At 43.6% G+C, this 27,111-nt stretch overlaps 1 protein-coding gene across 5 annotated transcripts in view; it reads left to right on the plus strand.

The window, feature by feature from the left end:
- Nucleotides 1-3,094: 3,094 nt before the first annotated feature.
- mfsd4aa (major facilitator superfamily domain containing 4Aa) overlaps nt 3,095-27,111 on the plus strand; it is a 70,518-nt gene continuing 46,501 nt past the window's right edge. For all 5 annotated transcript variants that reach the window (XR_009783008.1, XM_061728196.1, XM_061728195.1 and 2 more), the window contains exons 1-2: nt 3,095-3,422; nt 7,639-7,837. Coding sequence is in view for 4 of the 5 variants with exons in the window: in XM_061728196.1 (XP_061584180.1) it covers nt 3,190-3,422; nt 7,639-7,837 (432 nt within the window). In the remaining variant the exon portion in view is untranslated. The remainder of the gene's footprint in view (nt 3,423-7,638; nt 7,838-27,111) is intronic.

A 27,111-nucleotide genomic window follows, 5' to 3' on the forward strand; every position in this document is an offset into this window, starting at 1 on the left:
GATCTCTTTCACAAGGCTGACCTGGCCAGGAAGGCAGCAGCGCACGTCAAAACAAATAAAATCACAAGGTTAAAAGACAGAATACAAAACAATAACAGAGGAACAAAGTAGCAATAAAATGATAAAACCACGTCTTATAAAGTGCAGATGCATAGGAGGTCACAGCCAGTTAACAGTAGCTAATCACATCAACCATATAAAGTGCAGATGTTGAGGAAGACATAACTACCATCGGTAATGGTCTCTGTAAAGTGCTCTGGGTGCCTTGAAGGACGCTATATAAAACTAAGGCCCCGTCCCAATTCTCCGCCCTCGTTTTCTTCACTACCCCTAAATTTTGCGCGTTCCCGTGAGGGTAGTGGTGTCCCAATTCCTCTTTTCACCTAGGGGGAGTGGGCATATCGAGGGCTAGGGGCTGAGAATAGCCCCTTTACTTCGAGGGATTTCACATGCTGACTTCGCGAGCGAGGGGGTATAAAAATTTCCCAGAATGCATTTCGTCGTCATTTGCGGACTGAATCCAAATAAAAAACATGGCGGACATTTCTTAGTGAATAAATCAATATTTTGAGTTAGTTTCTGCATAAAAAATGCATTTTAATTTACATTTCTAGCGAGAAATATATATTTTACTTTCATAATATTCACTCAGTCAATGTACATAATCCCTTTTTTGTCCGTTGTTCGCAAAGAATCGCGCCGGAGTAAAGGCTGTTAGGTTACGCCGTAGACTACGTAACCTACGCCGTAGGCTACGTAACCTACGCCGTAGGCTCTGCATTGATTTGACTCGCCGACCGAGGGCTAACATCATTTGCAGACTCGTCTCAGATTGTGACCAAGGGAGCAAGCATTTTTTTGTGGGAAATAGAGAGAAACAATCCTATGACTCGTCAGATTTGTTTTGGATGTTTCTGATATAATAGTTTTCAGAAACCACAAAGTATTCCAGCTGTTATCTGGGTAATTTACACACTTTCAGATAAAGGTGAAGTGAAGATAGCGGAGCTGTTTTATGGTTCCGCGTTAAATCGACGCAGAGCCTACGGCGTAGGTTACGCGGCGACATGCGCCGTACGCCGTACCCTACGCTGTACCCTACACCGTAGGGTACAGCGTCGATTTAACGCGGACCCATAAGCTCTGGAGCCGGCAGGCAGAAATCTCTAAATTTCTCGGAGCAAATTTCTTAACAGGCGTAGCTACAACTGTTAGATTTCATTTATTAAACCAACATCTTCCTAAATGATTTTTTTCAGCCAGCGTAATTCTCCACAGAGCTGCAGGTTTCTCTCACGGGACGACGGCGCTGGGTTGACCCAGCGATCACGTCTGTACTCCGGCTGCTGCTGCTGCGCCCCGGGGCCGGCGGCTCTTCTCATCTCCGAAAACGTCCAGTCAAATTTCTTAACAGGCGTTATTTGGATAAACTGAGCCCAGGTTGAGGATCTTAACGGTTACTGTGGCATAAAGGCATGATGGTTAAGTGGCATATTAACAGCGCTACAGCTGAAATTAAAACAGCTTTTGGCTCTCAGCTTCCTGATCAGGTTAGGGATGAAAACGAGGGGTAGGGGGAGAAATGGGACAAGCACCTGGGCCAAGTGCCCTAGATTTCAAGTGCCCTAAAATCTCCCCCTTCTTTTTTAGGGGGTAGGGAAGAAAAGAAGGGCGAGTGGAGAAAAGTAGGGGGGGTATTGAGATTGGGCCCTAGTCATTATTATTATTATTATTAAGGAGGAAGAAATTTTGAAATTGGACAACCTTGACGGATTCCATGGTTAAGGAAGGGGAGTTTAATTGAACTATTTGTGTTTGTACAGTAGAAAGAGTTTTCATATTTTTTTAAACATATTTCCAAGACCAAAATATCAACTGCTTTGAACATGAATCTGTGTTATCTGTGTGAATCAAATGCTTTATAAAAATCTAAGAAAAAAATCTGTGACAAATCCGAATAATCTAAAATATCAAGCACCAGTCTTATATTGTGTGTTATATGTCTGCCAGTCATTGCCTTTCACCAATGATGTTGAACACAAAGCAATGATTTTATAGTCGTTATTAAGGAGAGAAATAGGTCTCCAGTTATCTAGCAATAGTGCGTCTTTTTGTGGTTTAGGAATCAAAGTTTAACCCTCGAGTCAATGAAAGAGGGAGCGTTTCATTTTTTAAGCTTTCTATGTAAACCTGGTGTAAGAAGGGAGATAGTTCTTTTGAGGACAATTTAAACAGTTCTGACGTCAAACCATCATTGCCAGGGCTCTTATTGACTTTTAGTTTCTTAGTATCTTCACTATCAGATATTGTAGGTGTATCACACCGTTCTTTATAACATTACTAATCTTTTCAACATCATCTAAAGAATCAAAGAAGCGTTCCATGTCCCTTAGTGATAAATTGGATTAATATAAGTTCCTATAGAAAATTTCAAGTAAAGCTTCTAGTTAATTAGTAAACTAGTAAACTCAGTGTGTTAGAGTCAGTGGTCGTAGCTGCAGCTGCAGGACAACACTGGAGCAGCTGGTCTGAAACAGCTTCGTGGTAGATATGCTCAGTACTCAAGTTGTAAAGAAAATCAGGGGGGTGGTGGATTTTATCATATGGGGACAGATAATTTGTGCTGATTACAAATAATATAATATATTACAAATAATAGCAGTGACCAAAACACCTGCAGAAATACTGCAGGAATGACATAGCAGCAGTTAAATGCAGCCTTCTGTAAGCTTTAAATATCCACTGGGCTTACATCAAATACATCAAAACACAACAATAAAAAACACTTTTCTGAACTTATCAATATGACTCTGTCCTTCACAGGATAAGTAACATGGATCACTGCAAAAACTCACAATCTTAACAAGAATATTTGTCTTATTTCTAATTAAAATGTCTCATTTTAGTAAAAAAATCTCATTACACTTAAAACAAACTCATCACTGGAAAAAAAAACTATTTTCAAAAAGTTCCAACAGAAGTCTGAGAAGGGGCGGGGCTTTTACCATCAGCCAATCCGCGGCACGTGTGTCTATTAGAATCGTGGCAGCGGCTCCTGCAGGATGATCCTGGCTTCTGTTGGCTGTCCCTGTTCTGTCTGTCGGTCAGTCTCCGGGACCGCCTGCCTGCTGTCCAGCTGTCCAGCTGTCCAGCTGTCCTGCTGTCCGCAGATCCGTCTCCTCTGAAGACATGCAGCTGCAGGACGGAGGGTTCTGCTCGCCGTTCAGGAGGAACTTGCAGCAAACTCTCACCTACTGGAGCGTGTTCTTTAGTTTCGGCTTGTGCATCGCGTTCCTGGGCCCGACCATCCTGGACCTGCGGTGCCAGACCCAGTCCAGCCTGCAGCAGATCACCTGGGGCTTCTTCTGCCAGCAGGTGTCCCTGCTGGGGGGCAGCGGCCTGGGGGGGCAGCTGAGGAACAGGTGAGTCACGCTCAGCCTCCCTATGATATTATTATTATTATTAATAGTATTATTATTATTATTATTATTGGTAGTATATTTAGAAAAATGATTGTATCTGCACTGTAAAATTTAGAAATAAAATTAACCCGTGTGCTGTCATTGGGTCAAAATGACCCAATTCTTCTATCCTTCTTTCCTGCCCTCTCCTTCCTTCTTCCTTTCCTCTTTTCCTCCTTTTTTACCCTCCTTTACTCCTTTTTCTTCCTACCTCCCTTTCATCATTCGTTCCTTTATTACCTTCTTTGCTTTTCCTTCCTTATTTTCTCCATTCTTTCCTTCCTTCCCTCCTTTCTTTCTTTCCTTTTCTCCATTCCTTCCTCCCTCCCTTCTTTCCTTTTCTCCCTTCTTTCTTTCCTGTCTCCCTTCCTTCCATCTTTTCTCCCTTCTTTCCTCCCTTCCATCTTATCTCCCTTCCTTACTCCCTTTCCTACTTCCTTCCTTCTTTCCTTCTTTTCTCCTTTCTTCCTTACTTCTTTCTTTCCTTCATTCCTTCTTTTTTCCTTTCACCCTCCCTTTACCCAAAGACAGCACAAGGGTTAAGATATTTAAAGAATAGATATAATATGTCAATGAATTTAGTTAGTTATATATTTGTAGGGAAAGATTTGTGAAAGAAGTGTAAAATCAGCTTTAAAGCAAATTAAATCTTAATGCTTGAAAAATATGTGAAAGATTTCATGAACTACCTGTGTTGTGTTGGCAGCATTCTGACAGCACGAGTTCTGTATAAGTATTTTTCTCACTGACGAAAAGATAAACTCCTGGCTGCAGCAAGACTCACATCTAACAGTTAGACTCAATTCTAAATTTGACTACCAAATTCAGAGCAGTAAAATGATATGATTGTGTCAGCTCTGTTTAATTCAAGTAGCCAGCACTTCCAGATGCTTCTACTCCCTGAGAGATGGCTGCTGTATATTTAACCCAACCCTAACCCGCACCATAACCATAACCCTGCTCAAGGGCTTGAGGAACTCACGACTGGAACTTTAGCTGGTGCTGTAGCATTTCATGTAACATTTGAACCAATTTTACAACAAATGAAGTGACAGCCTCCACGACTCCTCTACAGATAGTTTTTCTTCTTCTCAGCAGTTCATGGATGAATTGGAGTTGGAGTTGGAGTGGAATTGGAGACTAGGGGTCTCATGTACTAAGAGTGCGTGGATTCCAACGTGAAACCGTGCGTGGAATTTACACGAACGCAAAAATTCAGATGTACAAAACTGTGCGTTCCCCCAAATCCACGCAGGTTGCTCTGTACAAACCAATCAGCGTGGATTTGAGCGCACATGCGGGAGCACAACACTCTGTCTCCTCCCTCAAATACATATGTTTGAATATAATAATGAAGATAATTATCCATTAAAAACCATCATCCTAACAAGAAATATGCAAAAAAAGGTAAGACAAATTAAAAAAAACATCGGCTGTGAGCTGGAATAAATAATTTATTTGGGGCATTTCTTCCAATTTCAGCTGCATTGCATTATGGGTAATGCTGTTCTTTGCTTTGCGTTCCGTGAAGAGTTGTGGTTTTATTATGATCGTACGGGTTTGTGAATGTTTATGGGCAGCGTTAGTGCATCATTACACTCTGCTTTTCTTGTTTGTATTTTAAGAACCGACACCAGAACTTAAGTTGGTGGAAGAAAAACGGCTCCTGGTTTCGGTTTATTGTCACGCGTATTATATACTAACGGATTAAGACCAATGTACACGTGTATTGAGTGTTACACATTGTGGATGTCCGTGATCTCCACTCTCATCAGCAATATGAACAATATAAAGTTATATTTAAAACATGAAGCATCACGATCTGATTCCTCCGCTGCAGAAATAAAGACAACTTGTGCCGACGGGATTATCGAGGTGCAAACGTGAGAAATAAAGAGGAAAGTTGTTGTAACTCGGAGTGTTGCATCACCGGGAGGACAGATCGGTCTAGATCCAGGTCCAGGTCCAGGTCCAGGTCCTGGGAGGAGAGACCGGTCTAGGTCCCGGCCTCCATCACCGGAGAAACTCTTTCTGGACCTGCAGCTCCTGCAGCCGACTAATATCAGACTCTGAAAGTTGTCTAAACATTCAATAAAAACTTTATTCATCATTGCTGAGTCACATCAGTTCTTACCGACCAACCTTTCCGTGACATGTTAGTTTTATTTTAAAAGACAACTTTAGAGAACCGGTTATTCGCTGCTAATATGTTTTTTAATGTTTTTCTGTCCAGACACAGTTATGGGATGTTTTAAGATCTGGCTTTAATCTCCAGTACTCGTCCCATACGGTCGTCATGGTGACAGAGATGTCCGACCTGTAGCAGCTCCAGCTGATGGTCCAGTCTTAGTCCTGGACCAGCAGGTCCAGACTAAACCAGCTGATGGTCCAGTCTTAGTCCTGGACCAGCAGGTCCAGAACCAGCTGATGGTCCAGTCTTAGTCCTGGACCAGCAGGTCCAGAACCAGCTGATGGTCCAGTCTTAGTCCTGGACCAGCAGATCCAGACTAAACCAGCTGATGGTCCAGTCTTAGTCCTGGACCAGCAGATCCAGACTAAACCAGCTGATGGTCCAGTCTTAGTCCTGGACCAGCAGATCCAGACTAAACCAGCTGATGGTCCAGTCTTAGTCCTGGACCAGCAGGTCCAGACTAAACCAGCTGATGGTCCAGTCTTAGTCCTGGACCAGCAGGTCGTGTGATCTGATCATCAGCAGGTTCCTCTAACGGAGCCAAAGCTCCATCAGGATTTGCTGGTTCCATCGTTGAGCTCCTTTAGTTGTTTGTTCAGATCATGTGGTTGATTGTGAGATTGTTGCAGCTGAACTCTTGTGTAATTTATCTGGTGATGTGAGGACTGTCATGTCCTTCACGTGGTCGTGAACTTATTGTTGATGTCACGTTTCCTCATATTCTGCACTTCACTGCATCACCAGTGAGTGTCGCCAACGGACAAAACCTCAGAAAAGTGCGTACAACAGCCTTAACGTGTGAGTGAATGACCGCAGCTTTCTACGTTCACGTCATTCTTTGTACATCCGACCGTGAGCGTTGAAAGTGGCGAACATGAGGCCCCAGATCTCTGTCATTTGGAGCTGAGACAATGTTGTTTTGTATAGGATTACATTCAGCGTGGCATAAGTTATATTAAATGACATAATTTTCAATCGCAGATAATTTACTCTGGAACTGAGTTACAATGAAGTACAACAATGTTTTTATTGTTATTAGTGTCGTAATATTATATATTGTAAAGACTGTTTACCATTTGATTCCTAAACCTAAACCTTGCTCATACCTCCACGCCAAAAAGCGGTTTGTCAAAGCTTTGTGTTTGGCTTAAGGTTTTTCTCCCACTAGGGGAGTTTTTACCTGCCATTGTTTATGTAATAACTGCTCGGGGGTTTATGTTCTGGGTATGGGTCTCTGGAAAGCGTCTAGAGACAACTCTGTTGTATTAGACGCTATATAAAAAAAAGTTGAATTGAATTGTGACTTGCTTATTGATTTTACTAGAGCTCATGTCTAAATACATAGTTTTTTTTTGCCCCTTTTAATGATTTTTTTTCTTTTAACTTTATTGTTGTTAAAGACATTTACATTTCTTTTCCCTTATTTGTTAGTCAGTCTGCAGAGGCACCAATCAAATTTGAGTTAATGTATACTGTAAGCCTTCACAGAACTGAACTCCTCCTCTTAGTTTGTGTTTGAATTTCACCCAATACTGATTACTGAAAAGCAGCTGCTTGTTTTTCCCACCAGCTCTCGGTGAAACATTGTCAATTGATAACTAATATTTATCTGGGACATGGCTTAAAAGGATATTGGAACTTGAGCAGGAAAAGCTGAGTACACACATTGAAGATAGCATGGAGGTGTAGTGAGGCTGGAATGCAGTGATAAAGTGACTAAGTAAATAAGTCAGTAGACCAACAGATAATCAAGGTGACTTTACTTTAAAACTAGGAAGATGGAAATCTTGAGTTCGGGGTGGCAGGTTTGCCACTAAAAACCACTAGAATTTACTTGTAACTATAAAATAAGGCAGGTAAAGTAAATGCTTAGCAGATTACTCAACTATCTATGTGCCATAAATTTGTACATTTCATTATGCACTGAATATCTCATTATATCAGTAACCACATGTTGTGGGTGTTGTGTTGTTCTCTATTCTCCAGCCTTGTGACCTCCCTGACGGCCCTTCTGTGCTCTACTCTCGTCATCTCACTCATGTTCGCCATCATACCATTCTGTCACCATGTAATCCTGCTGTCCGTGGCCATGGGTCTGGGTGGTCTGGCCATGGGGGTCATAGACACCATTGCCAACTTGCAGCTGGTCAAATTGTACCAGAAGGACTCGGCCATCGCTTTGCAGGTCAGAGAAAAGTGCATGTATTTGTGGGTTTCCATTAGTGGAGGTTCGGCATGAAACTTAGAGGGCTGGAATTATAACATCAGTGGTCATGTCTCCATTTACCGTGACTGAGCTGGTAGGATGAACTGACTTGGCAAGCTACCGCTCCATACCACCAGGTGGTGGCAGCTAAAGTATAGGTACTTCTTGCAAGCGACTGACTTCACCGAGAGGTAAGAAACAAATTATCTTTTGTGTGGTCGGTCTAGCGGGTTTAAGGTTGTGTGCTGAGGCGTTCTCCGGTAGCTTTACCTGCTGATCGTGGCCCCATAACTGACTGTCAGACTAACCCATGGTGAGGCTTGGGTGCGCTGCAACTACTCGCTGGATTGCGTTTGAGCGTGTATGTGTGTTGTCGAGTGTGTGTGATCAAGTAGCTATCAAACTGTGGCAGAAATCGGAGGTGTATCTCTGTGTTTCCTGACAAAACACCACTTAAAAAGTTAACAGTGGAATCGGTCTTCTGTTGGAACTCTTCCGGATTCTGGTTTGTTTTTTACCGCTGCGCGCTGTGATTGGCCGCCCTTCTCGCCTTCATCAGTAACGTCAGCTGGCGTAGACGGATTGCTACTTCGAGTGGACATTTTAAAGATACCTGAAGATGAGTCGCAGGAATACAAACAAGACTCGGGTTGAAGAGAATGACTTTGTGACAATGGAGACACTCAAAGACATGTTAGAACAACAGAAACACTTTTATGAAGACGTGCTGAAAAGACAAGAAGCCTCTTTTAATACTTTTACTCAACTGATCCTTGAGTCATCAAATAAGAGATGTGACATTCTGATGGCTGACATTCAAGAGTTTAAGATTAGTCTGAAATACTCTCAAAAAGACATTGATGAACTAAAGATTGACCAGAAAAAGCATTGAGCTGAGGCTAAGGATCTTGCAAAACAGGTCCTGGAGATCAAGCCAAAGAAGACAGTGGATTTTAATGACTATTCTGAGAAACTGGACTCTCTGGAGCATCAAACCTGAAGAAATAATCTCGTCATTGAAGGCATCAAGACCGACAAAGCAGATGAAACCTGGGCTGAGACCAAGGATATGCGGTCAGGGGAGGCAGGTGAGGCAGAGTCTCACCTGTCATCATGACAAGTAAAAAGAATAATAATAATAACATAAAATAAATATTAATATTTGTCCACTGATCTTTATGTATGATTAATTTCGAACATTTCTATAGTGAAAATCGTTGAATTTGCATATTTCCTGTTCAAATACGGGGCTGAAACGTGAGGTAGCAGCAGCAAGAGCCTCACCTCTGATTGATCAATCCATCACAAACTTATCGTGGGGAATTTTTTTGACGGTATATCGTGAACGGTAAAATATCGCCCATTCCTACATGTCGCTGTTTGTAAGTGACATATTTAGTTTCGCTGATGGGACATAAAACCGCAGTGAAAAAGGCACAGGGTGAGGCAGACAATACTCTGAACGAATACTCTGAATAAAGTTGAAATTTCGCCTTTTTTCTCAACATTTTTCAATTCAATTTTTCAATTCAATTTTATTTATATAGCGTCTAATACAACAGAGTTGTCTCTAGACGCTTTCCAGAGACCCATACCCAGAACATGACCCCCGAGCAGTTATTACATAAACAATGGCAGGTAAAAACTCCCCTAGTGGGAGAAAAACCTTAAGCCAAACACAAAGCTTTGACAAACCGCTTTTTGGCGTGGAGGTATGAGCAAGGTTTAGGTTTAGGAATCAAATGGTAACTCCCCTAGTGGGAGAAAAACCTTAAGCCAAACAGTGGCAAGGAAAAACTCCCCTTTAGGAGGGAAGAAACCTTGAGCAGGACCAGGCTCATAAGGGGGGACCCTCCTGCCGAGGGCCAGACTGGTGGGTCAGGGACGGCAACAGCACAGCAGGCAGGTGGAAGCAGCAACGGGATGACCAGGGGTGGGGACCGCAGGCCAGCACGCAGCTCCCGAAGCTCCGGCCCAATCAGCAAGTCCCAGGTTGGGGTGCAGGGTCAGGGAAAGACTTGTGCTCCGTAATGCAAGCTACAAGCCACCCACGACCACCTGCAGATAAATTTTATTTATATAGCGTCTAATACAACAGATGTCTTCTCTAGACGCTTTTCAGAGATCCAGAACATGAACATAAATATAATTATAAATATAATCCCCCGAGCAAGAGTTCAGTACATGTTATTGATTATTGATTGGACGCTGCAGCTGAACGGACTGTTACAACATCACTGCAGTTTCATGACGGAGTGAAGACAGATTACAGATTAAACTCATGTTTCACTCCCAGGTTTCATATTTGATTTATTTTCTGTTTCAACAATTAAATATCTAAAAATGTTAACTTTCAATCTGATCAACAAAAGAACCAGAAACAACTTTCTTAATTTATTACTGCGCATGTGCAATCCCCCCATTTGTCCAATCCTTGTTTTTCAGTATCCTCCAATGAATAGGAAATAGACAAAAGAGTTTTCCACTCGCTGTTTTAATTCCCAATTTCGATTTTCAAACACATCAATTAATTTTTTATTATCAAAACAAAAGATGGGGAACGGATTATTTTGGTTTATTTCTCGTTTTTATAAACGGATGGACACGTCGCAATTTTCACCAAGCACGACTTGCACAACACCTCGCTCTGGTCGACATCATCCTTTCTGAATCCAAAATACCTCCAAATAATGGAGGATGATTTATGTTTTGGCACAAAATTTGATTCTGCACTGCCACCGGCCGCATTATCCTCCGCACTCGTCTCTTTTCTTCCGTTTGGATTTCTCCGCTCTTCTCCGCTCTCCTGTGTGTGTGGCTCAGCCCCCGGGTCTCCCACTCAGAAGGCGCGCCGATTTTTTCCAGTGGCCAGCCGCGGTACTGCAACCAAAAATCCCATGCGGCCCAGAAAGCTTTTTTCCCATAGACCGCAATAGTAAAAGAGAAGCCTCTAAAACTGTTCACAGGACACCTCCAGCTGTAATCACCGGCTATTACTAATCTTTGTATTCTATATTTTTAAGTCATGGACTTTATATCTGTCAAAATTGTTTTATAACGGCCAGAAAAGTCAAAGAAAAGTCTCTTTCTGGGCGTGACGTCACGGCTGACACAGCCGTGTCCGTGCATTCCACGGATGTTTATATTAATATATATTATGTAATTATATTATATTGATACATTAATAATATATGTAATACTATACATGTAATAATATACATTAATTAAGATATTATATGAATACATATTATATTAATACTCGCGTCACCCTAACCCAGGCCCACGTACAGGAAGCCCAGTGCATGCTCGCCGACCAGATACTGAACGTGGAGCGGACAAACCCGGACTCCTTAGTTACTGTCCTCGGTGACTTTAACAAAGGTAACCTCAGCCATGAACTCCCAAAATACAGACTGTTCATTAAATGCCCGACCAGAGAGGGAAACATCTTGGATGTCTGTTACTCTACAGTGAGCAGAGCCTATCATGCCGTTCCCCGAGCTGCACCAGGACACTCTGATCACCTCATGGTCCACCTGATTCCCGCATACAAGCAAAAATTAAAGCTTTGCAGATCTGCTGTGAGGACATCAAAGCAGTGGACCAGGAAAGCTATGGAAGATTTTTAGGCATGCTTGGACTGTACTGACTGGGATGTTTTCAGGACTTCTACCAACAGTCTGGATGAGTACACAGAGGCTGTGACATCTTACATCAGCTTCTGTGAGGAAAGTTGTGTACCATCACTACCAGGGTTAGTTACAACAATGACACACCCTGGTTCACATCAAAGCTCAGAAGGCTGCGGCTGCAGAAGGAGGAAGCGTTCAGGAGTGGCTACAAGGACAGGCTCAAAAAGGCAAAGTACACGTTTAGCAAGGAGGTGAGAGTAGCTAAACAACTGTATTCTGAGAAACTACAACAACAGATCTCAGAAAACAATGCCAGCTCAGTTTGGAAGGGACTGCTGCCACACCTCAAGAACATCACAGACCCACTACTGGATCCCCTGCAGTTCGCCTACAGAGCCAACAGGTCTGTAGACGATGCTGTAAACATGGCCCTGCACTTCATCCTCCACAGACTCCACAGGAACCTACGCCAGGATCCTGTTGGTGGACTTCAGCTCTGCCTTCAACACCATCATCCCAGCTCTGTTCCAGGACCAGCTCTCCCAGCTGACTCCACCGTCAGGTGGATCACAGACTTCCTGCCTGAGAGGAAGCAACATGTGAAGCTGGGAAAACGTGTCTCTGACCCTCGGACCATCAGCACCGGATCCCCTCAAGGCTGCGTTCTCTCTCCTCTGCTCTTCTCCCTGTACACCAACAGCTGCACCTCCAGTCATCAGTCTGTCAAGCTTCTGAAGTTTGCGGATGACACCACCCTCATTGGACTCATCTCGGATGGCGATGAGTTCGCCTACAGGTGGGAAGTGGACCAGCTGGTGACCTGGGGCCTCATGTACTAAGAGTTCATCCCAAATCCACGCAGGTTTCTCTGTACATACCAATCAGCGTGGATTTCAGCGCACATGCGGGAGCACAACACTCCGCCCTGTCTCCTCCCTCAAATACATATGTTTGAATATGATAATGAAGATAATTATCAATTAAAAAGCGCTCATCCTAACAAGAAATGTGCAAAAACAGGTAAAACAAATAAAAATTAAAGCTGCAAGCAGCGATGAACGGGCCCTCGCACTCACGGCCACCGCCCCCCATAAGCATATCAGAAATGACACCAGCCACGACTTCCTATGTTAAACCATTGCAAAGTTATAGCAGAAAATCGGGACAACCAATCAGAAGAAGGGGCGGGGCTAATTCAGGCCAATGAAGCTCAAGGACTCAATACCGATTCAGGTGACATCACCCATTAATTGCCGAAGGAATGGCATAAATTGAGCCAAAATTACACAATTAATTCAAAATAGCCGACTTCCTGTCCAGTTTCGGCCATGGCGCCAAGATACTTTTCTTTAAGTTGTGCCATGATACAGGTGTGTAGCGATTTTCGTGCATGTACGTCAAACCGTAATGTGGGGCTTGAGGCACAAAGTTTTCCGGGGGGCGCTGTTGAGCCATTTTGCCACGCTCATTAATGCAAACCATGAAATATCACATTTATCGCCAGGCCTGGCTTGCATGCCAAATCTGGTGCCTTTTGGGGAACTATCAAATATGGACCAATCAGATGAAGGGGGGGTGCGCTTGTTGGCGTCTAGCGTCGCCACGGTAACACTTTTGAAAGAGAAAAGTAATGCGTGTAGTCGCAGGATGGAGACGCACATTTTGATGTATAACACATCTGGGTTCATGATACGGTTCGGGCTGTATTAATTCTCGAAGGAATGGCATATATTGCTCCAAAATTACGCGATTAATTCAGAATGTTCAAAATGGCCGACTTCCTGTTCGGATTGGGCCATGGCGCCAAGAGACTTTTCTTTAAGTTGTGCCATGATACAGGTGTGTAGCGATTTTCGTGCATGTACGTCAAACCGTATTGTGGGGCTTGAGGCTCAAAGTTTTTTCTGTTTGAACCAATCAGATGAAGGGTGGGTGCGCTTTTTGGCGTCTAGCGTCGCCACGGTAACGCTTTTGAAAGAGAAAAGTAATGCATGGTGTCAGAGGATGGAGACGCACATTTTGATGTATAACACACCTGGGTGCACGTTACGGTTCGGGCCGTATTAACTGCCTAAGGAAGGCATACATTTCGCCAAAATGACACGATTAATTCAAAATGGCCGACTTCCTGTTCGGTTTCTCGACATGACGCCCAGAGACTTTTCTTTAAGCTGCGCCATGATACAGGTGTGTACCGATTTTCGTGCATGTACGACAAACCGCATTGTGGGGCTTGACGCACAAAGTTTTCAAGGGGGCGCTGTTGAGCCATTTTGCCACGCCCATTAATGCAAACTTTTTGGGCACGTTTAGGGGGGCAAAAAGGCCTTCCTTTTGTCAGAAAAATAATAATAATAACGCGAAGAATTCCTACAGATACAATAGGGCCTTCGCACTGTAAGTGCTCGGGCCCTAATTAACATCGGCTCTGAGCTGGAATAAATAATTTATTTGGGGCATTTCTTCCGATTTCAGCTGCATTGCATTATGGGTAATGCTGTTCTTTGCTTTGTGTTGCGTTCCGTGACGAGTTGTGGTTTTATTATGATCGTACGGGTTTGTGAATGTTTATGGGCAGCGTTAGTGCATCATTACACTCTACTTTTATTGTTTGTATTTTAAGAACCGACACCAGAATTTAAGTTGGTGGAAGAAAAACGGCTCCTCATTTACTGGTTTACTTTACTGTCCCGCGTATTATACTGACGGATTAAGCCCAATGTACACATGTATTGAGTCTTACACATTGTGGATGTCCGCGATCACCTCTCTCATAAGCACTATGAACAATATAAACTTATTTTTAAAACATTGCATTGAGTTAAAGCAAAATTGCTTTAACTCTGTGTGTTGCATCCGCAGGATGAGAGACTGATCTAGATCCCGGTCCATCACCGGAGAAACACTTTCTGGATCCTGCAGCACTTGCAGCCGACTCCATATCAGACTCTGAAAGTTGCCTACCTTTTTATTGAATTCAATAAAAACTTCTTTCATCATTGCTGAATCACATCAGTTCGTACCAACCAACCTTTCCGTGACACCTTTTTTTTTTTTTTAAAGACAACTTTACAGAACCGGTTTTTGCTGCAAAATGTATTTTAATGTTTTTCTGTTCAGACACAGTTATGGGATGTTTTAGGATCTGGCTTTAATCTCCAATAGTCGTCCCATACGGTCGTCATGGCGACTGAGATCTCCAACCTGTAGCAGCTCCAGCTGAAAGATCATGTTGGTCTGAACCGGATCAGCTGGTGCAGTTCAGGACAGAGATCCAGAAGATCCTCTTGGTACCTAAACCAGCTGATGGTCCAGTCTTAGTCCTGGACCAGCAGGTCCAGACTAAACCAGCTGATGGTCCAGTCTTAGTCCTGGACCAGCAGGTCCAGACTAAACCAGCTGATGGTCCAGTCTTAGTCCTGGACCAGCAGATCCAGACTAAACCAGCTGCTGGTCCAGTCTTAGTCCTGGACCAGCAGATCCAGACTAAACCAGGTGATGGTCCAGTCTTAGTCCTGGACCAGCAGATCCAGACTAAACCAGGTGATGGTCCAGTCTTAGTCCTGGACCAGCAGGTCCAGACTAAACCAGCTGATGGTCCAGTCTTAGTCCTGGACCAGCAGGTCGGTGTGATCTGATGCATCAGTAGGTTCCTCTAACGGAGCCAAAGCTCCCTCGGGATTTGTGGGTTCCATCGTTGAGCTCCTGCCTTTAGTTGTTTGTTCAGATCATGTGGTTGATTGTTGAGATTGTTGCAGTTCCACTCTTGTGTAACTTATCTGGTGATGTGGGGACTGTCGTGTCCTTCACGTGGTCGTGAATTTATTGTCCTCATATTCTGCACTTCACTGCATCACCAGTGAGTGTCGCCAACGGACAAAACCTCAGAAAAGTGCTTACAACAGCCTTGGTGTGTGCGTGAAGGACCGCAGCTTTCTACGTTCACGTCATTCTTTGTACATCCGACCGTGAGCGTTGAAAGTGGCGAACGCACGTTTTTTGTGCGCCGCACTCTTAGTACATAAGGCCCCTGGTGCGGTCGGAACAACCTAGAGCTCAACGCTCTAAAGACAGTGGAGATGATCGTGGACTACAGGAGGAACGCAGCCCCACCTGCCCTCCTCACCCTGTGTGACTCCCCAGCAGACACGGTGGAGTCCTACCGCTTCCTGGGGACCACCATAACCCAGGACCTCAAGTGGGAGCTGAACATCACCTCCCTCACCAAAAAAGCACAGCAGAGGATGTACTTCCTGCGGCAGTTGAAGAAGTTCAACCTACCAAAGAAAATTATGGTGCAGTTCTACACCGCCATCATTGAGTCCATCCTCACCTCCTCCATCACCATCTGATATGCTGCTGCCACTGTAAAGGACAAGAGCAGCTGCAGCGTATCATCCGCTCTGCAGAGAAGGTGATTGGCTGATCTTCCATCTCTCCAGGACCTGCACGCCTCCAGGACCCTGAAGCGTGCAGGAAAGATTGCAGCAGACCCCTCCCACCCCGGACACAAAATGTTCCAGACTCTTCCCTCTGGCAGGAGGCTGCGGTCCATCAGGACCAAAACCTTACGCCACAAAAACAGTTTCTTCCCTGCAGCTGTCATCATCAACAAGGCCCCAGACCACCATCTCCCCAGTGCACCACGGACTGCCCCCCCACCCCACTCTACATTACATTAACGTAAAGACTCCAATCCTGACCGTATGCGTCACATCCGGCACTTTAAAACCATCATGTTGTACATTTTCTCTTTTTATAATATATTTAGGGCCCGAACACTTACAGTGCGAAGGCCCTATTGTATCCGTAGGAATTTTTCTTTCTTTCTTTCTTTTTCTTTCTTCTGACGAAAGGAGGGCCTTTTTGCGCCCCTAAACGTGCCCAAAAAGTCACCAAAATTTGCATGCAAGCCAGGCCTGGCGAAAAATTTGATATTTAATGGTTTGCATTAATGGGCATGATAAAATGGCTCAACAGCGCCCCCCGGAAAACTTTGTGCCTCAAGCCCCACAATACGGTTTGACGTACATGAACGAAAATCTGTACACACCTGTATCATGTCGCAACTTAAAGAAAAGTCTCTTGGCGCCATGGCTGAAACCGAACAGGAAGTCTGCTATTTTGAATTAATTGTGTAATTTTGGCGCAATTTATGGCATTCCTTCGGAAATTAATACGGCCCGAACCGTAACGTGCACCCAGGTGTGTTATACATCAAAATGTGCGTCTACATCCTGCGACAACACGCATTACTTTTCTCTTTCAAAAGCGTTACCGTGGCGACGCTAGATGCCAAAAAGCGCGCCCACCCTTCATCTGATTGGTTCAGACAGAAAAAACTTTGTGCCTCAAGCCCCACAATACAGTTTGAAGTACATGAACGAAAATCGGTACACACCTGTATCATGTCGCAACTTAAAGAAAAGTCTCTTGGTGCCATGTCCGAAACCGAGCAGGAAGTCGGCCATTTTGAACATTCTGAATTAATCGCGTAATTTTGGAGAAATTTATGCCATTCCTTCGACAGTTAATACGGCCCGAACCGTAACGTGCACCCAGGTGTGTTATACATCAAAATATGCGTCTCCATCCTGCGACTACGCGCATTACTTTTCTCTTTCAAAAGTGTTACCGTGGCGACGCTAGACGCCAAAACGCGCGTCCCCCCTTCATCTGATTGGTCCATATTTGATAGTTCCCCAAAAGTCACCAAATTTTGCAAACAAGCCAGGCCTGGCGATAAATTTTATATTTCATGGTTTGCATGAATGAGCGTGGTCTAACGGCTCAACAGCGCCCCCCAGAATACTTTTCTCTTCCATAACTTTTGAATGGTTTGACATAAAGAGTCGTGGGTGGTGTCATCGGACTCGGTATTGAGTCCTTGACCATAATTGATGAAAATTAGCCCCGCCCCTTCCTCTGATTGGTTGTCCCTATTTTCTGCTATAACTTTTGAATGGTTTGACATAAAGACTCGTGGGTGGTGTCATCAGACTTTGTATTGAGTCCTTGACCTTCGTTGGCCTGAATTAGTCCCGCCCCTTCTTCTGATTGGTTGGCCCTATTTTCTGCTATAACTTTTGACTGGTTTCACATAGGAAGTCGTGGGTGGTGTCACGTCTGATATGCTTATGGGGGACGGTGGCCATGAGTGTGAGGGCCCGTTCATCGCTGCTTGCAGCTTTAATTGTTCTTTGTATTGCACCAATCACCACAACAAATTCCTTGTGTGTGTTAAACAACTTGGCAACAAACTTATTTCTGATTCTGATTATACCAGGGAGTTAAGCTCCTATGGTTGGAAACCGTTCTTCTCAAAGGAGCAACTGCATCTAAAGCTGAATGCAGCAAATCAGCAGTGTTACTAGCAAGGAAATCAACATCTGCAGAGGTAGAATCCAGGTCACTGGCCTCGACTACTTCACTATTTTCCACTATCATAAGATGAGCAATGGCCTCCCCAAATTTAGCAATAGCTTCATCGAACAAACATCTGCTAAAGTAATACCTCCTATTTTGCTCCTCTATAATGCCGCACCTGGTAAACTTTTGGTGGGCGGGGAACTGCAACCAATTCTATTTTGCTAGGCACCTTGTTAGATTTGCCAATTACATAATGCAATCCTACAGTTTTATTGGCAGGCGTTGGTCCTTGAAAAGCAGCAGAAAAGTGTGTTAGACTGCAGCTCTGCATCCTGGCCTGGACCCTGGATTGTCAGGGGGAGCGTCTAATAATATTGGCCAGATTTCTAGAAATAAGAACTGCACCATCCCGGGTGGGATGCATGCCATCTCTTCTAATCAGACCGGGCTTTCCCCAAAACGTCTTCCAATTGTCAATAAAGGCCACGTCATTTTCTGACGACACAGAGACAACCAGTGGCGGAGCGAGAGCATGCGGCTAAACATGTCATCGCTGGTCAGATTGGGGAGGGGACCAGAGTCCGACATGGTTTTAGCGTAGTTACGCACCGACACAATATTGATTTTAATATTGACTGGTGTAGACAGGTGTAATTAGCACTGACATCGATGATAACTTTACCAAATTTACGATTACTCTTTGCCAGCAGCTTCAAATTTGCTTCAATGTCGCCCGCCCAGGCCCCCAGGATGCACCTAACTGTTGTTGTGCCACAGGGTAGCGCTGTTCCAGTTATTAATAATTGTATTCAACAATTATGAATAAATAATAAAGTAGACTATTTATCAAATTGAATTATCAAAATGATTTTAATCCTAATCGGGGCACCACCTGGATTTCCAGGAAAAATATAACTTAACAGCAGGAATCAGTCTCAGGAATAGATATTATTCTGCAGAGTAGTACATTTTACTATTATCACCACAGAATAACTGTTGAAGGCAATTACAGTTCGGCTCTAGCTCTGTCAAACAGCCATTGTGACCAGAATTTGTATAAGACAACACAAACAACTTCTCATTAAAATCAATCAGCATTTCTTTAAATCCGGGTGTCAAGCAGATGGAAAGCGACACCATTGAATAAATCCTGATGGCACACTGCGTTAAAACATAAAACACTCAACTAACAAGAAAAACAACAAGAATAAAAATGTAGCTGCATGAATGAAAAGAAATCGAAAACAATAAAAAATATGATCACCTCTGTGGTTCAAAACAATGTGGCTGCACGTCACCGGCCAAATATGGTTGCGGTATTTAAAGATGGCGGGGCCCTCGCCACGCCATGTGCAATCATGACAAACACGGCATTTAAACCGTGAATAATTGGCGGAAAATGGCGCCACAAAATAAACGAACACAATAATGATAATGATGCCAGGAGTTGCCGGCGTTGCACAGTAATACGAACAGTAACTTCATTAACACAAATGTGGCTCTGAACCACTCTAAATGAAACTGATGGCCAGAACCATAAAACCTCACGCCTTCCGGTCTCCGAATCAGGGGCTGCGGGTTCTGTCGGGGGTTCCAGTCCGAGGCGGCCTCGTTTCTCCCTCTGCTTCCAACTCCGGAGAGAAATGGGACAGTAGCTGCAGCGGCGCCTCACGCCTGCTCACTGATGCTTGACCACGGAACCTGTACACGCTGCCCCGCTGCGCACGGGGCCGGCTCCTGCGACTCATCCCGTTTGTCGCCAGGCTGTGTGGGCTTCACGGATCCAAGCTGGAGCTCCTACGGCGGATTCTCGTCCACGCTAACGGTCGTCCTGGACAGAAGATCCCTGGTGTGGGAAAGTGCTCGGAGAAAAAGAGAAGTTAGCAGACAGGAGAGTGAAGAGTGCGGCACTCGGATCAGGGCTCACGCTTGGCCAGTCAATCCGGTTAAAGCAGCTCTCCCCCCGTCACAGCTCTCAGGAATAATGGGAAGACGCAGTCCAGGTGCGCTGGTCGACAGGATAGGTCTGTCCTGCTCGGCTGGTTGGGAGAAGAGGACGAGAGCTGGGGAGGAACGGAGATTTGCGCTCCGCGGGTTGTGTGACGTAATAGGCTCCGCCCCCCCCCCCCCCAAGGCACGCTGGTCTTTGTAGTTTTCAAAGCGGCCATTTTGAGAGGCACATTAAAGCTGATTTCGGGTTGAGCCAGCTTTGAAGTCAAATACACATATTCACAAAATGTTCATAAACATTTATAAGAGTCCACATGATCACCTGACGTGGCCTAACACTATGGTCGCTGGAGTCGGCCTCACATGCCTGACTATGGAGTTGCCAATCACCAGGGTCTTCTCAACGGGTGTGTCGCTGAGTGGGGAAAACCGGTTAGAGATGTGAAGAGAGTGGTGGTGTTCCTTGGGCCTTTTAGGACTACGCTTCCTCCGAAGCGTCACCCAGCCGCCCTGCCTGGCCGGCTGCTCGGGAGCTGCAGGGGAGCGGCTAACAGCAGCTACTCCAGGCCGGTCCGCCGCTACTTTCGCCTGGCTAGCTGGTGTGTCTACCGGACTATGGTCTAGTTGGCGGAACCGGACCTCTAACTGACTGAGCCTCGCCTCCAATCCTACGAATAAACTACACTTCAGACACTTACTGTCTTCGCTAAAGGAGGCAGAGGAATAGCTAAACATTTCACACACTGAGCAGCAAAGAGGTGAAACGGTGGGAGAAGAGGAGGCCATGCTAAGAGGCTAACAGAGGCTAACAAACAAAATATATCGGTGATTGGTGACAATGAAAGTTACGGAAGAGAAAAATGTGCGAGTGTTGAATTAAAGACAGAAGTTTACCAGATATAGTATTATTTTACCATGATGGAATTATTATTTTACCGTGCAACAGCAACAGACTGCAAACAACAGGAAGTGACGCAATACGTGACCCAATCAGGATCGCACCAGCACCCAGTAAGCATTTGATGTGGGTAGCTCACTATGTCGGTAATAATCATAATCATTTGGTGATAAATCACCTGACATACAGGTAACTGTATGTCAGGTGATTTATCACCAAATGATTATATGATTATTTCCCATGTCACAGAGAATTACCTGGAATTGAGATTGTTAACAGTAACACCCATAGCTCTAACAGTAGAGCAGCTTCACATTTTCACTATATGTCTTGGGATCAAATGTTTTGCCATCAGTCAGAGCAAACATCTTGGTCTTTACTTGTTTTAACCCTTGTCTGTGATGAATCACTTTATTCTACTGTAACACAGTGGAATATTTGTGCATGCAGTTACAAGCATACTATTTTATTTCTATTTTTTCTATATCTCAATAGGCACATGAAATTGGGGAGGGTTGTTTTTTGTTCATGCTGCATAATGAACATCCACTGGTTTACTCCTGGTGCTTGAGTTTCATAACATGAAGGTTTTGTCCCACATTGTCCCAGTAGGGCACTACTACTATTTCATGCCTGCACAGTCTTTTTTTTTTTCCAACTCACACTCATCTCACTCATCTTCTTCCGCTTTATCCGTTCCCGGGTCGCGGGGGCAGCAGCCTCAGCAGGGATGCCCAGACTTCCTTCACCCCAGATACTTCCTCCAGCTCTTCCTCCATCTCTTCCTCCAGCTCCTCCGAGGGGAGTCCGAGGCGTTCCCAGGCCAGCTGAGAGACATAGTTTCTCCAGCGTGTCCTGGGTCTTCCCCGGGGTCTCCTCCCGCTGGGACATGCCTGGAACACCTCCCTCCCTAGGGAGGCGTCCAGGAGGCATCCGGTACAGATGCCCAAGCCACCTCAGCTGACTCCTCTCAATGTGAAGGAGCAGCGGCTCGACTCCGAGCTCCTCCCGGGTGACCGAACTCCTCACCATCTCTTTTCCAACTCTGTTTATTGAATTTTCAACACATAAATGACAGTAACAATGAAGCAAGTATCAAGTTTTACATTATCACATAACTCAAATAAGGACAGTGTACAAGATATATAAACAAACAAAAAGAATAATAAAACAACAAAAAAGAATAGGAAAAGGGTTAGGTCACCTCTACAATATGACAATTACACAAAAGGCAAATATTAAGGTCATATTGAAGTGTACGGTCACATACAAAGCATTGAAACAGATCTGACTATGCACAGGACTTGACTGTAAGTTCGGGATATTAGGAAAAGTCAACATATTTGCATTCTCAAAAAATGGCCCCCATTTTTTCCCCGAATGTAGCAGATGATCTACTCAGCATGCAACATATTTTATCCATGTTAATAAAGTAAAAAATGTCCTTCATCCATTCATGGCAGGTTGGTGGAGTCTGGGATTTTCATTTAGGGTCTTCTCATAATTTGGTATAGCAGGTAAGAGGTGGTGTGAAAGAAACTGAGGTGATCTGTGAAATAGAATTAAAGATCTCCAACCGAAAGGTATTCAGAAAGGGCATATTTCCATAAGTAGCTTGGAAGTGGTGACATCTATCACAGATGGGCTCAACATCACCATATATTTTAGACAGTGGTAACCTTAGTAAAATGATAGGGATGAAGAATCTTCCTTTGTAGCAGCCCATGCCTAGCAGGTATGGAGGAAGAATGGACCAGCCGCAGACACTCATCCCAAACATCCACTGTAAGTTCACATTGTAGGTCATTCTGCAACATAGCATCCTAACAGTACAAAGTTGAAGCTGCGTTTAAAGAGTGAAAGAGATGATATAAGGCTTAGATCATGCCCTTCGTAGCAGGACTGGGTCCGGGACAGATGGGTCTGGTGCATTAGGAAAGCTGGGGTAGACATTTCTAATAAAAATATGGAATTATAAGTATCTGAAAATGTTATTTTTAGGGAGAGCCAATTTCTCTGAAAGCTGCTGAAAAGATGTAAATATGTACCCATTATACAATTCCTTGATTGTTGTGGTACCCCGCAGCTACCAGGAAGAGATCCCTCCATTTACTAGTGAAGGGTGAAGTAACAGGTTTGGTGCTAGCGGGGTCAGACGAGAAGGAGCCAGAAGGGCCAAATGTCCTCCAAATTGTCTCCATATCTTTTTTTTTATTTATTTTTTTATTAGTTTGCACACAATAAAAGTAACACTTACAATCAAAATAGTAAAACAAATGTGGCAGGAGAGGTCAAAAAGCCAACAGGCTTATGCAGCGAAACCGCCCCTCAATTACAAAAAAAAAAAAACACAACAAGACGAAAACTATAAACCAAAAACAAAGAAGGTTAGACACATACAGTAGTTACAGATCATCAACACACACAAAATAATCAACAACAAAAAAAAAATCAACAAAGAAAACTTGTGACATTTTTTAAATGTGAATTAAATGAGATGATGCATTTCTTTTAAAAATCTCTAGAGAAGCAGAGCTTTTGATAATGTGAGATTTGGAGTTCCATATCTGTACACCATGATATCTGAGGGAAAACTGGCCGTGTTTAGTTTTATAAAAAGGAAGTTGAAGATGATTGACCTGTTTAGTATTATATGAATGTATTTGAGAATTATATTTGAAAAAATTACTAAACGATAGTGGTAAAGAAAAAGGAAAAAACATATGTTTGTATAAAAACACACATATCTGATGAATATTTATGTCATATACTGTAAGAATTTTGAGTTTTCTGAACAGAGGAGTAGAGGGTTCCGTAGAGTTAGAAAAAGTTGCCAGTGTAACCGGTTTGGGCTCTGCGTTGTGTTCTGATGGATGGATGGACGGACACAGGGACTCGGCAATGTTGTTCAGCCAGTTTATTTCTGAAATAAACCTGAAATAAACGTGGAAAAAAACTAGGCTTTAGTGTTTGCTCGTACACTAGAGCCTCGCCACCAGTTCTCTCTCCGTTGTCAGAAGCAAGAGCGCTGCAGCCACACATAGACTACAGTACATGACGAATTCAAACAGAAAATACATAATACAAATACATATAACACACTTCACAATAAACACAAGACTAGCTGAACAACATATTTTATATAAAGTTAATAAAAGAATAAATTAAAATACAACAAACGTGGGAGCAACGGAAACATACCTGAAATAAACGTGGAAAAAAACTAGGCTTTAGTGTTTGCTCGTACACTAGAGCCTCGCCACCAGCTGCAATGAGGGAAACACGGGTCAACAAATGGAGTGGTTTGTGAGTATGTGTGTGTGTGTGTGTGTCAGAGCGTAGAGCAGAGTGGGAGGTCCCCACAATGCCATCAAAACAAGCCTCTGACAAATTAACCCAATTAAAAGAAAATCCCCCAAAACACCAAAACTGCTCACAAAAGAAACATATAACAACAAAACTTCAGACTACAACAATACTCCCCCGTTTGTAACACTTAAAGACACTTATAAAACAAAATATAAACAGGTGGAAAGTAATCCACTTACTTCTCTCTCCGTTATCAGCAGCCCCCGGGTCTGGCACTCAGAAGGCGCGCCGATTTTTTCCAGTGGCCAGCCGCGGTACTGCAACAAAAAATCCCATGCGGCCCAGAAAGCTTTTTTCCCATAGACCGCAATAGTAAAAGAGAAGCCTCTAAAACTGTTCACAGGAACCTCCAGCTGTAATCACCGGCAATTACTAATCTTTGTATTCTATATTTTTAAGTCATGGACTTTATATCTGTCAAAAATGTTTTATAACGGCCAGAAAAGTCAAAGAAAAGTCTCTTTCTGGGCGTCACGGCTGACGTCACAGCCGTGTCCGTGCACTCCACGGATGTTTATATTAATATATATTATGTAATTATATTATATTAATACATTAATAATATATGTAATACTATACATGTAATAATATACATTAATTAATATATTATATTAATACATATTATATTAATATTCGAGTCATTGCCCCGGGGCATGATGGGAGGCCCCAGAGCATCATGGGAGGTGACTCAACTGAGCATGCTCTATGGGCCGCATAACGCGGAAGTAAGCCCGGAAGTCAGAGATTTTTTCGGCGGATGCGCTGGCTGAGCAGAATGCATTGAAATGAATGGGCGGCCATTTTTGACGTCCCATCCAGTTTTATAATAGATCCATGGTTATCAGAAGCAAGAGAGAGAAACCGCGCGAAAGCAGGTGGATGACGTCACCGCGGTTGTGAGGACCCCACCAAAATAAGAGAAAAATAACAAAATAAGGCTGAAAATAAAATAATATGGCGTGAGGGATTTTTGATGGAATGCATATATATATACTATTATATAACTGCTACACCAGTCTTACAAATCGTTTTTGAATTAAATAAAGTTGATGAAGACTGGAAGGGTATGTATTTGCCCAAACAATATTACCATAAATCAAACTTCCAGACGATTATTAATAACTCTTTAATAACCTTTAATAGCTCTCGCTTTTTAGCACAACAGCCCTATTCAACCTCCAGCTGTGAGCAAGTCTCTTATGAACACCTCTACTACACAGTAGATGTAACTATTATGTTCTTTGAATAGGGTGAAGTGGGGTGACTCACAGGAGCATGGACAAGTACAGACAAAGATGCTGGTTTGGCAGACATGGATTCCAGAACTAACCATGCTGGGGGTGAAGCAGAGCCCGTTTTACCTTCAATCTCAGGATTGAAGCAATACGCGGGAATACATTCTGGCTAATCCTTTACCTTATTTTTTGGAACATTCCAACATCTACAGTATGCGCTAGTCCCCATATAGTGTCCTGGTTAACTCCTGGGTTTGTCTTCACTCTAATAAAAGTTTCAAAATGATCAATCGAACTGACAACTGTCTTGATCCACTGCATTTTGGAAAGTCAATGTACACTATAGGAGGCTTAGGATATACTGCAGTTAAAACAATAGGTTAAGAAGGCTAGTTAAAGGTGTGACCATACGATGACACAGCAATTCCATGTTAGTGGGTGGCATTAATGATGGAATCACAAAGTAAAGAAGCACTGGAACAAGGAACAATGTTGTTTTCATCCCGGTTGTGTAACTTTTGACCAGCCCTTTATCCTCACATGGATACTATTGTTTGGGAGTTTTCCCAAACAGTCTTTGTTTGGGGAAGGCTTATGACTTACCTCTTGTGGATTTCTGCAGGAAATGATTAGGGTATATGGGTTTTCAGGTCCTTTGCGTCAGCTTATTTGTACAGCTGGAAGTCTGGCTTCAGATTGCTGACATTAAGGCCCTGCCCCTGCCCCTCGCCCTACTTTTCAGCCCTACCCCTAAATTTTGCGCGTTCCCGTGAGGGTAGTGGTGTCCCAATTCCTCTTTTCACCTAGTGGTAGTGCCTTAAACGAGTGGTAGTGGCAATTAATCTGGCCCTACACAGCGAGGGTGTAGGGCCAGAAAATGTAGGGGTAGTGCTGAAAAGTAGGGGTAGTGGGAGTATTGGGACAGGCCCCTGGGAAGATTACTAGGGCCCTAAAAATGTGTGGCTTGAATTTTAGGGGTAGTGGTAGTGAGTTAGGGCTAGTGGTAGAAAGTAGGGGGTGTATTGGGATTGGCCCTAAATCAATTCATTTGCAGGTAGCCCCCTTCTCACCAGTAATCTTCATCACCTCTTTGATGGGATTTCTAGGTACAGCCGGCGGTCCGAGGCTTTCTAGTTCAGTCACCTTAAGTTTGCATCGTTGCTGTTTGGCACATCATGTGATCCTCTCGGCCTGGAGCAGGGGCTGTTTGCAGCAGAGTGGGAAGCAGATGGGAATCGGGTGTGTTGCCCACTTTGGGTTGGAAATGAGGAAATGTATCAAGTAGAGGTGTTCATAAGAGACTTGCTCACAGCTGGAGGTTGAATAGGGATGTTGTGCTAAAAAGCGAGAGCTATTAAAGGTTATTAAAGAGTTATTAATAATCGTCTGATGACAGTTATTAATAACGTAATTTAAATTATCAAAATGAATACATCAAAATGGGCCTGAATGTCAGGAATTAACCAAACTGTACAATCAGTCTCAAAATAACTGTTATTCAATAGGTGCCAGCCTTTCACCAGGGGGGAGCTATAGAGTAACAGAGAAAGAAGGAGCCCGAGTACAGGCCAAATATGTGTAAAATAACCACAACAACTTCCCTCATTCAAATGACTCCGAATTTATTTACACAAGTATTAAAGATGGTGAAACAATACTTTTCTGATATCTAGTCTGAAGTGTGTGTGTGTGTGTGTGTGTGTGTGTGTGTGTGTGTGTGTGTGTGTGTGTGTGTGTGTGTGTGTGTGTGTGTGTGTGTGTGTGTGTGTGTGTGTGTGTGTGTGTGTGTGTGTGTGTGTG

This window comes from Cololabis saira, chromosome 8, assembly GCF_033807715.1.
Source record: "Cololabis saira isolate AMF1-May2022 chromosome 8, fColSai1.1, whole genome shotgun sequence".
Lineage (NCBI taxonomy): Eukaryota > Metazoa > Chordata > Actinopteri > Beloniformes > Belonidae > Cololabis > Cololabis saira.